The sequence below is a fragment of the Hippopotamus amphibius genome, chromosome 13 (genome assembly GCF_030028045.1).
Source record: "Hippopotamus amphibius kiboko isolate mHipAmp2 chromosome 13, mHipAmp2.hap2, whole genome shotgun sequence".
Lineage (NCBI taxonomy): Eukaryota > Metazoa > Chordata > Mammalia > Artiodactyla > Hippopotamidae > Hippopotamus > Hippopotamus amphibius.
In genome coordinates this window covers 100,160,114-100,176,008 of record NC_080198.1, presented here as the reverse complement: position 1 = coordinate 100,176,008, position 15,895 = coordinate 100,160,114, and the positions used below count along the sequence as shown (strand labels likewise).

The 15,895-nt window shown below is 48.5% G+C and overlaps 1 protein-coding gene across 3 annotated transcripts in view; it reads left to right on the top strand.

The window, feature by feature from the left end:
• AFAP1 (actin filament associated protein 1) overlaps positions 1 to 15,895 on the top strand; it is a 155,119-nt gene that overhangs the window by 112,236 nt on the left and 26,988 nt on the right. For all 3 annotated transcript variants that reach the window (XM_057705777.1, XM_057705779.1, XM_057705778.1), the window contains 2 exons: positions 6,169 to 6,380; positions 11,507 to 11,652. In XM_057705777.1, coding sequence (XP_057561760.1) covers positions 6,169 to 6,380; positions 11,507 to 11,652 — 358 coding nt within the window. The remainder of the gene's footprint in view (positions 1 to 6,168; positions 6,381 to 11,506; positions 11,653 to 15,895) is intronic.

The window sequence follows — 15,895 nt, the reverse complement described above, 5'->3', positions numbered from 1 at the left end:
CCCCGTGCATGCAGAGATCTGGACCTGCCCCAGTCACATGGCAGTTGGGTCACAGGAGCGTGCTGACCGATGCTCTGTCCACTGCCCCACGTCCCGTCCCTAAAGAGAAGGCGAGAGCAGCCGCCCTGTGGAAGCTAAGCCAGCTGGGCAGAGCCCTCGCAGAGGGGCAGGGGGAGCTGCAGAGGCCAGGGGCCGGTGCCCTCTGCGTCTCCTGGAACAGCTCACAGCACTGGGTGATGTGGGCTTCCCTCACCTCTGCCCTGGAGAGGAGATGGAAGTTAGGGGTTAAAAATGGAAAGAGGGAATTATCCAACAAAAAGGGAACTACTTTTTTAGCTTTTTTTTTTTTTCCTTAAAACTGCTCTAGATCAGTGGAGGAAATAGAGGTTCTTTCATGGAAAACAATTAAACATTCATGTGGACAGCAACTTAGCAACTGTGGTCCAGACCCCTCGTTTCACAAAGAGGACACTGAACTCAGAAAGGCTGTGGGACTTGCCTGAGTCACACGGCCACCTGGGGACAAGGCCAGGCCCGCTGACCAACCCTGTCTCTGCCCTGCAGCACAGGTGTTCCCCGTGCCCCTCCCGTCGCCCAGGGCTCGCCACCTTCGTGACCCCTAAGAAACAGCTGGCAGGCGCTTGCCGGGAGGCACAGTTGAGTGGAGCCACAGGCCTGGTGGAGCTGCAGCCCCGCGTCAGCACGTGGGGTTTCCACCAGACCCAGTGGACGTCTTTCGCCTCCACTAAGAGAACATCCTCTGTCCAGAAGGTTTGAAAATTCTCGTCTCATTCTTTGCTGGGCCGGGGGACAGGGGAGGAGCCTGCAGAGAAGTCAAGGGGAGAATGACTATTTTCAGTTACGTGAGGACCGTTGCAAAGCCTCAGGCAGGAAAAGCAGCTGGATGAAGGCCCAGGACCCTGCCCCTGCCTGGTGGAGTCTCCGCAGCTGCTGGCCGCGCGCTGCAGGGAGGGGCCGTGCGAGCAGGCGGGGCCGGAAGGAAGCGGGCGGCAGCTCCCCAGACCCGAGAGGGGCCCCCGGGGCGACTGGGAGCCGCGTTCAAATCCCAGCCCTTCTGAGAGATGCAGCCGGGCCTCTGCGTGCGCAGTAGAAGTGCCGGCAGGCAGGAGGACATTCTCTGCAGGTTCCCACGGAGGGGTGGGGAGGGGCGCCCGCACCAGCCTGGTGACCAGGCCCCCGCTCTGCCTGTCCGGCCCGGCTCCCACCCCTCTCTCGGGCCCTCAGCCAGCGGGTGCCGCGTTCAGAATCGGCGAGGTCCACTCTCCAAACAGCCACTTGGACAGGATGGTCGGAGACTTGCACACAGAGGCATGAGCGGAGACGGGTCCTTTATGTTCCCGTCTCCAGCGCTCAGGAGCTCCAGAAGTGTTGTCCCTGTTTAAATTCAGCTGCGGTTATCAGGACGTGCCTTTCACGTTTTTCTCTCTTCCCCACCCCACTGTTTGGACTAGTCCACGAGCCTCTCGGCTGTCCACCGTCTCCTCTCACTCCCTGCAGGCTATACGGTCGGAGTTTTGAAACTTTGAATTAATCATGTCATCCTGTGCTCAGTCAGTTCAGGGCCCCTAACAGTCTTGTCTCACTGAATTTTCCAGCTTTTCCCTCTGTTACTGGGCTAAGACGAAGGTCAAATTCACCCACCAGTTGTGTCCCCAGCACTGAGCACACAGTCTGGCGGATAATAGCAGCTCAGTAAAGACTTGTTAACTAAATGAATGAACTTAAGTAAAGTGCAAACTTCTCTGAGCCTCAGGTTCCCCACCTACAAAATGGGCTCGTACTTAAATTACTTTCTTTTCCTTACAATTAAGGATAAAATCATGAAACACGAAGCTCATTGCTGACTTCGCAATTTATGCTCAGTAAATGGTTGCTATTGTTATTCATTTGTTCACCTGAAAAAACCCTCAGCAAACCAGATATATTCAAGGCAACATAAGGATGATGCCAGGTGAGTGGTGTAGATAGTATCTCTAATAGAAATACAGAAGCTGAGCAAGAGGGATGGTCCCCAGGTGCTAGGATGGAGGGCTTCCTGGAGGCAGGGTAACCTGAGCTAGTTGGAAGGACTTTCTGGTTATTTCTCAGGCCCCTTCTGGCTCTGATGTCCGTGACTTTGTGAAGTTTTCAGCAATAGGATTTTTGGTGGATGTGCAGGAAAGTTACACGCCTCTCACATTCTATTGTAATCCACCCCACGGAAGATCAGGTGACATTTAGTCAAGGGGGAGGGAGGCGTTCTTTGCAGCAGCACCACGTCAGGGGTGTCTCCGGTTCTTCGACACGTGTGCCCACCGGGGGGCACGTGCCTCGGGTGGGAGGGAGGGTTTCGGCATCAGCGGGGCCGGATCAGCTGTGGGTAGAGTCTGGGTGTGTGGTGCCCTCCCCCCAGCGGCCCCTTTTCTCTGAGCCGATCACAAAATGAGCCTTGCTGAGAGGAGATGGGCAGTGAAACGAACGTCCTCACAGAAGTGTGACCGGAGCACAGGAGACACCGCCCTTCCCATCCTAGAGAAGAAGCCAGTGGACACGGGCCCCCTTCTGCCAAGCAGCCCTGCCTGCTCTTCTGCAGCTGCTGGAACTGGAGAGCCGCCTGGCCCTGGGGCCAGAGACGCCGGGTCCCCACGCAGCCGACCACGGGGGCGTTTACGGCTGTCCCCTCCTCCTGTAACTGTGTGCGTGGTCAGCCTCAGGCCGGTCTCCAGAAACCTCACGCACACCCACCACCACACTTTTGCAAGAAGCCTTCGCGTTCTTTCTTCAGAATTGAGAGCAAAGATAACCTCAAGACATCCAATCGAAATTCCCCAGTGGTTACGATACAGTAACATCTCGCCATAGCATGATAGGTGGGAACCAAAAAAAAAAAAAAAAATTAAAAATAAACAAATGATACTGGAGTCGCCTTGTTAGCCGGGCCCTGAAGGGACCAGGGGAGCCTGTGAAGGGCCCGGCTGCTCTTCGGTGCCACCTGGCGGTGGGCATCTGCTCAGGCTGATCGTCTCGGGGCCGATGGGGTCCTGTGTCAGCAGGGATTCCGTCACAGACTAGCCGTGGCGTGGGGGTGGGGGGAAGAATATTAGGGGACACGGGACCTGCCCTCTGACTCCGGACCCTCGGATGGGCTGCCTGCTGTGTCACTGCGGGGGCCTCTCCCTCATCCGGGGTCCCTACCCGGCCACTAGGGACGTGGGCCACCTCTTTGGAGAAGGCAGTGGGCCTGGCAGGGGCGGCCGGGTGCCAGACGTGGGCTCGTTTCCGTGGAGTTTGCTATTTACAGAAACAGGCCTGTTCCCCTGCTGTGATTCTCGTTTTGCTTTTCCCCTTTGGGCAACTGTAACTAAATGTGAGGAAGGCGTTAAAATATGGTAATTTCCTGTGAAGTCATGCTCTAAATAAAGTGTGGGTCCGACCGATGTCATCATTCCTTCTGTGACTCACACGTCAGGAAGTTCATAGCATTTGGTGACCGGGTCAGGGAAGAAAAGCTGGGGAGCCCCTTCACCTCTTCAGGAGGCGTGTCGTTCGCGTGGCTGGCCGAGCCGCACGCAGGAGCTGCGGGCCCCCGGCGCTGGGGACACGTGCACCCACATGGTGAATTCTAAAATCCAGACGTCCTTGGAACTTCAGAGGAATCGCGCTGCTGTTACCGAGAAGGCAGACGTGCTTAAATTCCTCAATGAACAGTAACGTCTCCTTCCCCGCTGTGATGCCCGCTGTCTCCTGCATCAAGGACAGGTCCCCGCAGTAGCTTCTGAGGTTTTCTATGACCCGGTCACTGGACATCTCACGTCTTCGTCTGTGGCACTCCCCACTTCTCCAGGCCTGCGGGGCTCCCCCACCCCCTCAAGGCCCAGGGGAGGACCCGCCCCAGAGCACACACGCGCCTCCACGCCGCCAGCCCCAGGGGTCAGGTCCGTCCGTGCCCTGGGCCTCCGTGCTTCCTTCTGCAGACCGTCCCCTCGGGCGCCGGCCTCTTGTGCCCAGGCGGATCGAGCTGGTTGAGAGCTGTCCCGCCTTCCGTCTACTTCTTACTCCTGCGCCGTCATGCTGTCCGTAGGCCGTGTGTCTGTTCACGCGCGGGACGTGCTTGCGATGGACCCGGATGGCAGCTCTTTCGTAAACGTGCGAAGACGTGGGCCCTCAGCGTGCTGATGACTACGCCCAAGTCAGAGAGAGCGGGTAGTTCGGATAGCTGTCACTCAGATGTTCAGATGTTATAGTTGACTCTACTTTTTTTTTTTTTTTTTAATTTTTTGGCCACTCCGTGAGGCGTGTGGATTCCCGACCAGGGGTCAGTCCCACGCCCCCTGCACTGGAAGCGTGGAGTCTTAACCACTGGGCCGCCGGGGAGGTTGACTATAGTTTTTTAAGCAGAGCTTTTAAAAGAAGAGTAAGTGTATCCGAACTGTGCCGTTTGCAAGTACCATTTCACAGAATGAAAACCGCAGCCCTTTCTATGCCGTCTTTACCTGTTAGAGAAGCTTTCAGGCTGGTCTTTGCTGGGTGGCCGTGAACAAGGCGGGAACAGGACTCATGGATCAGGGCGTGAGCTCCCTCCTTCCCCTGCTGAGCTCTGCTTCCCCAGCCTGTGCTCACCTCCCTCCAGTTCCTCCTAATTGTGCAAAATACAGGGAGCCTGGAGTCCCAGGCACTTGGGCCGATGGGCTTGCTCCTCCGTTTTCTCTGTAATGTTACACATATGGCAACTTGTGTCCCAAACTGAAGTTTTAGTTCCAGGTACCCTTTAGGATGTGTTGGCAGAACTGATGTCACATTCAGCGGAAGGAACATTTAAGTATTGTAAACATTTTCCTAGTAAGTTCGTTGAGCAGTTACGTAGAGTAATATTTATACATAAAACAGAAAGCATCATTCTGGACCCTGTAACACACCTGTTTGTTGGGGTTTTTTGTTTTCATTTGGTTTTTGCCTTTATAGCATTTATCCATCGCTAATAAAGTGTGTAGAGCACAAAAGAAGCAAAAAGCATCGTCCAAATCCCTTTTGGAAAGACATTTTAAAAAATCAGGCTCAGAAAGGATTTTGTTTATTTATTTATTTCTTGAGCTGCGTGGGCGTGCGGCGATGGTGCGTGTGTTTACGTGTGTGCACGTGTGTGTGCACATGTGTGTGTGAATCTAAAGAGCCACCGAAATCAGAAATTCTGTTTCGCTTCTTCCTTGTTGACCTGCACTCTATATGCTGGTCCACTCGCTTCTTCTGTCTGCAGGGCAGTAATTTACTAGCGTTATGGGCTGGTCAGAAGTCAACAGCCACCCTGAGAAGTCTGTTTTACATGCTTTGTTATGTCCAGAAAAATGCAGTGTGTGTTTGTGACAAGTGAAAATGATCTGTTTCTTTCTTGTATTTGAGGAGATTTCCTTTTTCAAAAATGAGGACAGTTCTTGTAATTCTATCACATTCCACCCGTAATGCACTGAGGATGTCGTGCAGCCTCAGACGTGGGTGGCGAAATCCCACATGCATCAGACTCAGCAGTCAGACAGAATCCTCCAGTCAGAGGGCACTGAGGAAGGGCACCTCTGGCCTCTGGGCAGGCGTCTCATCCCAAGGACTTGCCATCGTTTGCTGGAAAACTACCAGTGGTGGGGCACTCGTCACCTCCCAGGGCTGCCTGTTTTTCGGATAGCTTTCATTTTCAGGCGGTCTTATTCCTCATGTGAAGCTAGAATCTGCCTCTCTGTCACTTTTGCACTAGTTCTGTCATTTGCAGCTACTTGGGATGACCCCAAACCCTTTCCTGGGTGGGGTCCCTTCAGCTGTTTGAGGACAGCAGCACGTCCTCATCGCCTCTCTCCTTCCAACTACCCATGGCTCAGCGACTTCTCGCGCATCCGTCCAGGCGTGCTCTGGGCTCCCGTGGACACCCGGGAGCTGGTCCTCAGCACACGTGACACCGTGCAGTGTGTTCGGGCTCCTGGGTGGTCTGTGCTGTCTCAGCCCCCAGAGCCGGTGGACAGGAGTCACCTTGCAGTGGTGGCTCTCACTGCTCTCGGGAGCCTGCATTTGCGGGGGGGCCGTGTGCAGGGATCGTTTCCTCCTGCCAGCCTCCCCGGCCTTCCTTAGAGACCCCCACGTGGGTGCATCTTTCCGGGGAGGCTGACGGGCAGGCTCTCCTTGCAGGCTACCTGAACGTGCTGTCCAACAGCCGCTGGCGGGAGCGCTGGTGCCGAGTGAAGGACAACAAGCTCATCCTCCACAAGGACAGGGCCGACCTGAAGGCCCACCTCGTCTCCATCCCGCTCCGCGGCTGCGAGGTCATCCCGGGGCTGGACTCCAAACACCCGCTGACGTTCCGGCTGCTTCGAAACGGCCAGGAGGTGGCCGTGTTGGAGGTAGGGGCTGCCGGCATTCGCACGCGGTGGTTTGCCTTCCAGGGTCCAGCCGCGGGCTCCCCCGTCGACTCCTCGCACCTGGCTGACCTCCAGAGGGGCCCCAGCCATGTGGACGGCACAGCCAGTTCTCCGTGCAGTGTCCACGGCAGGCTGCTCACCAGGTTACCTCCTTGTCTGATTCCCTCTCTGTTCGTGTTTGCGTGGAAATTCAGGACACAATTCCAGGCAGTAGGCCGCTTTCTAAAAGCAGCCACAGAACAACTTTTTAAAAAAATTTCCAGTAAAACTTCTCCCCTAACCGTGGTCTGCCTCTGAATTGGGCATTTCCTTCAAGCTGTCCTTCGGAATGTTCTGGGCTTCTTTACAGTTGGAGCAGGTGTTTTTTGACCACCAGTTGCCTATGCACAGTGGCCAGACAGCCAGATCACAAAAGAACAAAGAGAACACCTTTAGTGTGTAAGGACGCTTGGCTTTGCATGCATTTTGTCACTTGTTTGGCTGCTTTTTCAGACTGTCTCATTCACGGAAGCAGAGAAAGGCAATAAAAACTAATTTCTTAGCTACACACTTAAAACTTTCATTTTTGAAATTTAAAATTTTAATTTACCGTCTATTATTAATTTATTTTCTGCCCAGTTTTTTCATTTGTCTTTTTTTTCCCACTTAGCATTATCGTGATTAAAATACAAAGATACACACATGTATATACACATATTTCCATGTTTACACAGATTTCAGAGTGTAGAGTTTCCAGAGTCCATGTATTTATGCTATACAGTCAATAGAAATGAGGATATTTTGGGTTTGGTGGAATGGCTGACGTGTGTTCTAAATTAATCAGAAGCAGAACCAAGTTCTACACAACGTCAGTGACACTGCCAGTGGAGCACAGGGCAGGGGCTTGTGACCAAGATCAGAGGGGCCCCATTAGCCAACCCACAAGGTCTTGGTAGGATAGGAGTTTGCTTCAGAGACTGCTTTTTTTTGGTGGGGGCAAAAAAAGATTAACAACATAGTTCTTCCTCCCACAGAGGTCCTGCCCCATAGTTTTAGATAACAGGTTGAAGGACCGAGCCTGCCCTAGCGGCCGATGTCACAGGAAGGACGCCAGGCCCGGCTGGGGTCAGGATTTCTGGGCCCCAGTCCTGGTTCTGTTGCAGACTTTGATCACCACCCAATCTGTTGACCTCTCTCGGCTTCTTTATTTGTCTGTAAAGCAGAGCGTTGGGCTAGAGTGGGTGTGCTTTGTAAGCATTTATGCGGGCTGAAAGCGGTAGGCTGGATGGCAGCAGAAGAAGCTGAAAATGTAAATGAGGAAACTGTACTCTTGATGCAAAACAATGCAGGTGTCCCATGAGAGCTTTGGCAGCAGATCTGAGAGAGGCTGCGAGGACTGGAAGGCGTGGGTTGGCATGGGCTAGATTCGGGGGTGAAAGTGAGCCGCTGGCTGGACCCTGGGTGGAAACAGGAGACCCCGTGGGGAGCGGCAGGGGTGGGAAGGGGCTGGGTGGGAAGGGCCTCTCCTGTCTTTGCTCCCGGCCCTGTAGGTGCAGCCTCACATCCCTGAAAGACAGTGGTTGTGTTTCATTGCCCTTTCCCGATTGAAGTCATTGAGCCACACACACACACACACACACACACACACACACACACACACACACACACACAAGTAACCACACTCAGCGTTCCAACATAACCAGAGCATTTGCCTGAATCCGTGAGGAAATACAGAGATCCGGCCAATCAAGTTGTATTCTGTACTTTTTCTGAGACCATTTTATCTTAACCTTTGAGATAATTTTGGAATTACAGAAAAGTTGTGAAACTAGTACGGATAATCCCATGTACCCTTCACCCATATTCCCCAAATACTAACATTTCACCACGCGTGATATCTCTTGCGTGGTCTCTCCCCCTCTTTCTCCCTCCCTCTCTTTCTCTCTGTTTCTCGCTCTCTCTGTATGTAAAAATTTTCAGACCCTTTTATAGACATGTTTTCCCTTTATCCCTAAACACTTCAATGTGAATTTGCTGAAAATGAGGGCATTCTTTTATCAAAACCACTGTATAATTATCAAAACCAGGAAGTTCACACTCATGCAATACAGTTGTCTGACTTACAGATTTTAATCAGATTTCCCAGTTACCCCGGTAATGTCCCTTGTCGGCAGGAGGAAACCCCAGCTGGTGTGTTGAATTCAGCTGCAGTCTCTTTAGCTTCCTCCATCTGGTTTCATGACATTGATACTTGGGACAGGCACAGAGCAGTCATTGTGTAGAAGGTCCCTCAGATTGGGCATATCTGCTGTTTTCTTGAAATTTGAATCTGGGGTGGGCACGCTTGGCGGGGCCCACGGAAGCCGTGGTGTGTTTTGCGCTACATCACATCAGCAGGCATACCCGTTACTCTGTCCCACGACTGGTGATGTTAACTTTGATCCTATGGGTGGAGTGTCTGCACGGCCTCCCTACTGCAGAGTTAGCTGTGCTTCCCATTTGTCCTTAATAAGCTTAACGTGGGAAGATTCTTCGAGACTCTTTCAATATCCTGTCACTCACAGTTCCTCCCACTAATTGTTAGCTTCCATGAATGAATGACTCTTGCCTGAAGCAGTTATAATGACAGCTACTCAACAGGGACTTTCTAATTCCATTATTCCTTCTATACGTACGAGGTAGTATCTGCTATAAGGAAAGTTTCCCTTTCAATTAATTATTCATTCATTTATATATGTATGCATATCAGTGGGGGGTTGTAGATGATTGTTTTAATCGGTGATTGTAATCCTTTATTGTCATGATTAATCCTGGTCCAGTGAACAGAGTTGGCCGGCAGAAAGCCCTTTGAGCTATGTGGCCTTTGCTATGTCCCTCAATAAGGACACCGCAGTCTGCGGTCCCCATCTTTCTTTGAGCGCTTTCCTCGTGTTATGATGCAACAAGATGTTCCAGGCTTGTCTTGTACTTTTCCCTGCCCCAGGCCTCTTGGAATCAGCCATGCTCCCAAGAGCTCTTAGTGGGCTCCTCCTAGTGGATAATGGTATTTAGAAGCCAGGATCTGGGTGGAAGGTGTGCTCAGAGGTGCTGGGGTGTCATAGCTCCTAGGCCTGTTCGTAGTCGTGGGAAATGGTGTGAATGAGTATGTTTGTACATACATATATTCAGGCATGTTTCTATGTTGTGTGTGTTACATACATGTATATGCATATATACACGTATACACCCACATCTATACCTATATATGCTAAAAGCCACAAGATTGTAACTAATACTTCTAAATTCAGTGCACAGTTATTTTTTAAAAGCCTATGAGGAAATTTCTTAAAATGAACAATGTAGAAAACAGTTAATAGTGTCATAGTATCAACCACATCTTAGACATTATGTTAAAATAGTTTTGAAAACGCTTAGATGAAATAGTTACAGATACATGGATAGAAGTTCAGTCATAGATACATTCTTGACATAGATTTTGTCTCAAGAAGGACAAAAGACCAGTGAAGAGAGCGTATTTGTGATATCTTTTTATGATCCAAGTAGTCAAGTTAGTGCATTTCCATTTAGTAAGCACTGGTTACATTCTTCCTCTCTGTGAGGCACATACCTGGAATCTGTTCCCTTTGTCCAGTGGCCTCGTGTGTTACTGCTGGGGGTGACCTGTGGCTTGTACAATGTCACTAGACAATTCTATCAGGACACAAAACACAACTTCTCCCTCATCAGCGGCTCTCCCTCCAGAGAGGTCATTGTGCCTGCCCCGGGGTGTATGTGATTACTTGTGTTCTGATCAGTGTTCAACTCGCCAAGGTTATAATGATGAAACCAATTTTCTTTAAGTCTTTAAGCTAAACTTACAGATCTTTCTTTATGTAAAAACTTTGTAATTTTTTCAAAAAGTTAAAAATTTATTTTTTCTTTGACATTCAGTGAACGCATACATTTAACAGCTCAATTTCCCCTAAACTTTAAATATTACATATTTGATTAGCCAAAAGTATTTAGACATTTGAAATGCCATTACGAATGTAATGTAATTGATCTCCTAAATCACATAACAAGGATGGCTTAAAATTTTAATGCACCAAATCTTAAAGATGTATTTCAGACTTGCAAATTAGGCAGATGACATTTGGAGAATATTTAAAACATCTTAAAAAATAACACGCACAGGACTTCCTAGGTGGTGCAGTGGTAAAGAATCCACCTGCCAATGTAGGGGACATGCGTTCGAGCCCTGCTCTGGGAAGATTCCACATGCCACAGAGCAGCTAAGCCCGTGCAGCACGACTATTGAGCCCATGTGCCGCAACTATTGAAGCCCACGCGCCTAGAGCCCGTGCTCCACAACAAGAGAAGCCACTGCAATGAGGAGCCTGCGCACCACAATGAAGAGTTGCTTGCAGCAACTAGGGAAAGCTCGTGTGCAGCAACGAAGACCCAACACAGCCAATAAAATAAATTAAATAAATAAATAAATAAATTTATTAAAAAAAAATGACATGCACAAAGCAGCCCAATGATTATAAACATTACTACACCCAGATAAAGGCAACTAATATGAAAGTAGGTTAATTTTGTATACTATCTAATCAGGAAAATAAAATTGCCATTTCGGGCCCATTTAGGAGACCACAGCAAGGGCTCCTGGTCACCAGACTTGGTGACCTACAGGGGCCGTGGCCTGACGTGGTTTCCAGGTTAGGCAGCTGTGGTGGGAGGGGTTCCTTCTGCTGCCCAGATTTTGTTGCCAAATTAAGGAGGCTTTCTAAAACACTTCCTTTAGCTGAGATTTAAATAATCCCATTAATTTCCATGTCTTACACCCTAGTGCCTTTCCCCAAAATAATTGGGAGGCATTTTAGAACCTCAGGTTTTTATTTCCTTGGAAATAACTGTTATGCAGCTTCTGCATTAAGGCTTAGAGTGAATGTAAGGCTTAGAGTGAATGTGATGTCAACCCTGTGACTCAGGCAGTGACTGCATCCTTGCTGTCATCTACGTCCTCATGTGCTTTGTGTTTCCCTGCCTTTCCTGTTATGTCGTCTCTTTTTTGACATTTTTATGAAAATGTTAAGACTCTTTACGTTACTTAAGTAAAATGCACTCTCCCCTCTTCGCCTCAACAGGCGTCTTCTTCTGAAGACATGGGCAGATGGATTGGGATTTTGCTGGCTGAGACGGGGTCCTCAACAGACCCCGGGGCCCTGCACTACGACTACATAGACGTGGAGATGTCCGCAAACGTCATTCAGACGGCCAAGCAGACCTTCTGGTAAGATCCCCTGCCCTGCAAAGCGGCACTGACGTTAAGCAACTTTGTTTTTTCCCTAATTTTTGTTTTTGTTTTTACTTTTTGTGTAAGTATGTAGCCTTAAGTGGGGGGAGCAGCTAAAGATACTCCTTTTTGTGTAATGTTTTATTGATCCAGACTTTGCTGAAATATTTTCATTTCAGTCTCCTGTGTTTTCTATTAGAATGGGGCTTGGCAAACTTTTTCTGCAAAAAGTAAGATGGTAATATCTTTAGTTTTGTGGACCAAATGTTCCCTGTTAAAACCACTCAGCTCTGTCACCGCAGTCACGTACATAAGTGAATAGACCAGACGAGGCTGTGTGCCAATAAAACTTTATTTGCAGACACAGGCAGGGGGCCAGATTTGACCCATGGGCTGTAGTTTGCGGACCCCTGTATTAGGGGAACAGTTCTATACAGCAGAGCTAGTTCTACCTATTGCTGTAGTGAATGAGTTTTCAAAGCCGTCAATCACATACTTTTAAAACTTAAAAAGAAGGACTGTTGGTACAAAAACACTCTTTTGAACCGTGTCTATTTCTTTAACATAATGAAGTCAAGAGAATTATAGCAGCTGTTCTCCAAGTATGCTCTGCTGACCCCTGGGGTATTCAAGACCCTTTCAGGCAGTCCCAGAGGTCAAAACTATTCGCATAAGGATGCTAAGAAACTTTTTTTCTTCTTCGGTGTAGTGACATTTGCATCAATGCTGCAAAAGCAGTGGGGGCGGGGAGGGGGGTGTGGTGGATGGGCAGATGCCTTAGCACCATCAGTGGTCGCACCACACTGTGCTGGGACCATTGTCACCGCCACACACGTGTAGTCAAAGGAAATGCTGTGTTCACTTAAGATGTCTGTGATGGGAACTTCCCTGGCGCTCCAGTGGTTAAGACTCCACGCTTCCACTGCAGGGGGCACAGGTTCGATCCCCGGTTGGGGAACTAAAATCCCGCGCGCCATGAGGTATACCAGAAGAAAAAAAGAAAAAAGAAAGAAAAGAAAAAAAGATGTCCGTGATGAAGCAGTGCAGTTATTGCTTTTTCTGTGAAGGGCCAGATAGTAGATATTTTTATTAAGTCTCTCGAGTACGTGTCTCTTTAACATTTACGTCACGTGGTGGGCAGGACACGACAGCCCTTACTGAGCTGTGGTGTTGTGTTGAGGAGACACTTGTGAGACTGAGTTGCTGGCTCGACTAGCTGCCTCCCCTCCACCGTGTTTTCATTTTTACTTGAAGGAACAACTAACAGGTGAACTGTGGTTATTCAGACGTAGGTGTTTTCAGACCCTTTTTCAAAAATGAACCGAGTGAGCCTCTCATCTCAAGGAAAGTGGCTGGCAGTGTTTGTTGCCTGTGGTGGCATTGAGCTTTCGCTCAGAAATGAGACTTTTAGGAGATTTGCATCTGCCACTGGGAGCTGACGCCTTCCCAATACTCAGACTTCTCTGATGAGATTGGAGGTGACGTCGAGTGGATGTTTTTGGTATTGTATAGTGACGCGTGTGCATTTGAAAGGTACGCAAAAGTCATGTAGGAGTAAAAGGTCCATCCCACGAGCAAGATAAACGAACGGGTTTTCATGGAAGAGAGGACAGAAAGTTCACAATTTCAGATTCTACACGGCAACTAATCATTAAGTAATTGCCACGCGTCGAGTTGTGGTGTAGCATCAAAGAATATCTGCCGTGACCTGGGAAAGCTATTAAAATATGCCCCACTTTCCCAACTAGATGTCTGTGAGAAACTAGATTTTCTTCATGTACTTCAACCAAAACAACACATTGTAGCCAGTTGAATGTAGATGAACGTGGGAGAATCCAGCTGTCCTTTATTAAGCCAGGGATTGAATAGATTTACAAACATGTAAAACAGTACCACTTTTCTCACTCATCTGTTTAAATTTTGGAAAATATCATTAATTTTCATAAAAATATGGTGAAATATGGTGGATTTGTTCCTGTTATTTTGAAATAAATAAAAGTGAATACATTTCTGAGTTTCAGTTTCAAGTACAGTCAGCATCAATCGCTCACACCCATGTAAACCAGAGCTCTTTGAGTGTCTTCAGTAACTTTGAAGGATGTAAAGGCTGAAATGCTTGAGGGTTGCTGACTTGTAGGAATGTGTCTGTGAAATTAAGAAGTGGCTGGTTCCTTTTTCATGCTGTCCGCTGTCCACTCTCCAAAGCAGGGGTTGGTCATCCTTTTCTGTGAAGGCAAGATGGTGACTGTTCTCCGCTGTGCAGACCACATGTTCCCCACTGTGACGACCCCTCTTTGCTGCCACGCTCAGCTCCTCGTGGCCGGGCGGGAACAGCAGGACAGTCGTGAAACCTGTGGACGTGGCCGTGCTCGGCGGGAGCTTGCTGGTCCTTGGTGTAGAGCGTGCTCGTGGGATTACGAGGGGACACACTGGGCCAGGAGGAAGGAACTCGGGTTCTGGTCCTGCTGCAGTAGTTACTAAGTGGAAAGTCTGGGCGAGTCATTCCTAACCTGTCAGTGTTCCAGCTTCCTTGTGTGGAAAACAGTTTCGGCGACATGGTGTCTGAGCCATCTAGCGCTCATAGCGCTGATCCCTTGATCCTGCTTCTGTTTCTCTCGTCCTTAGAGAGGCTGGATTGGGGCCGAGCAGAGGCAGATCGAAACAGAGCAGTGGATGGAGTTATGTGATCAGCAAGTGATGATAGACATTCCAGCAACTTCCTACCATTTGAGTAGGAAGAAGATGAACTCAAATGTTTATGCTGCTATTTGCTGTTTAATACAAACACCACCATCTAGTTTTTCCACACAAGCGGTGTTCCTAGGGGATTGGAGCAGTCTTCCTTCGGGTCTTGAATGGGGTTGTAGAGCGAACGTTTATTTTCTGCTTGGCTAGGACATTCTGAGGCTGACTAAAATGAAGACACCGTTAGTTAGGAATGAAGCCTCCATGTTCCACCCAGTTAAGGTACATAGTCTTGGCGAAATGAACTGATCTTGTACAACTTTACCGGGAAATCTCCAGTAATGCTGGAGGATTTCTGAAGTGCAAACTACCTAGTCTCACCACTGTTCTTTTGTGTGAAAACCAGGGTGACACAGTCAAGTGCTGACTGTTCACCCTCATTATTTTTTCCATCATAACATTCTATCTAATCAGCAAAGTGTAGGTAAATTACAATGAACCTCCTAATTGTGCAGTATTTAAATAAAGCACATTTACAGTAGCTTTTTAAGAAAGGTAATATTCTTAAGTTCACTTTTGCAGAATCGACGCATCTAGAGTGACATGAAATAAAGGGGTTTACGGTTGTTAACTGTACTATTTTTGGACTTCATTAGCTTCCAAAAAGCCTCTCTTAAGTCCACATGTAATGTCAACAATAATAAGCAAACTGATAACCACATTTAAGAGAAACCCTGACTAAAAATATTTCCCCTAGAACACAAATGAATGGGATGGATGGAAACCAATGTGGGAAGGTCACATTTTCGAGACAGGAATGTAGATTGTAATTCTGAAAACCGATTTATCAAAAGTATGCACGTAATGGGTTTACGGCTGCCAGAGTCGTTGCTACCCCATTAAAACCTTTATAGGAGGTGCCACTTAGCAGTAAAGTTTATTCGTATTTTTTAGTTTTCTGCTGAACCTTCTGTAAAAATTAAGAGAGAAGAGATTTAACAGGGAAAGAGTGTTCAAAATACAAAATATGGGCGCCTGCCAGTGTGACGCATAATCTAAGGTTAAATTAATTTTTGCCTTTATGTAAATTGGCAGCCAGTTAACGCATCTTTTCGGGTTTATTAGGGGGATTTTTTGTGCACTGGATTCTGTCTGAGGGAGAAAGGGCCATGGTATATTTTGGGAAGAGGACAGTAAAAGAATAGTAATGTAAACGTCTCTCAGAAAAGGGGTCTGTTTAAGAGGACCAGTGATGGGAAGCAGTTGAAGCAGACTTTCCTGCAGCCTGTTGTGAAATGAGACGCACGTAAGTGTTAGGACCCAAGGCACATGTTCTGACGCTTTCTTCTGGAACTCTTCTCCAGTGTCTCCCTGTGACACTGATGACAACAGAAGCTGTAGACCAGTGTGGACCCAGAGGGGGCCTGGACAGACGGACAGGAAGCTGTCACCTTGAGTCACCCTCTCATCTGAGTCCCTGGCGGGTTTTATTCTAAAATACATTTCCTGACAGCACGGATGTACCTTGAAGGTATTATGCTAAGTGAAAGAAGCC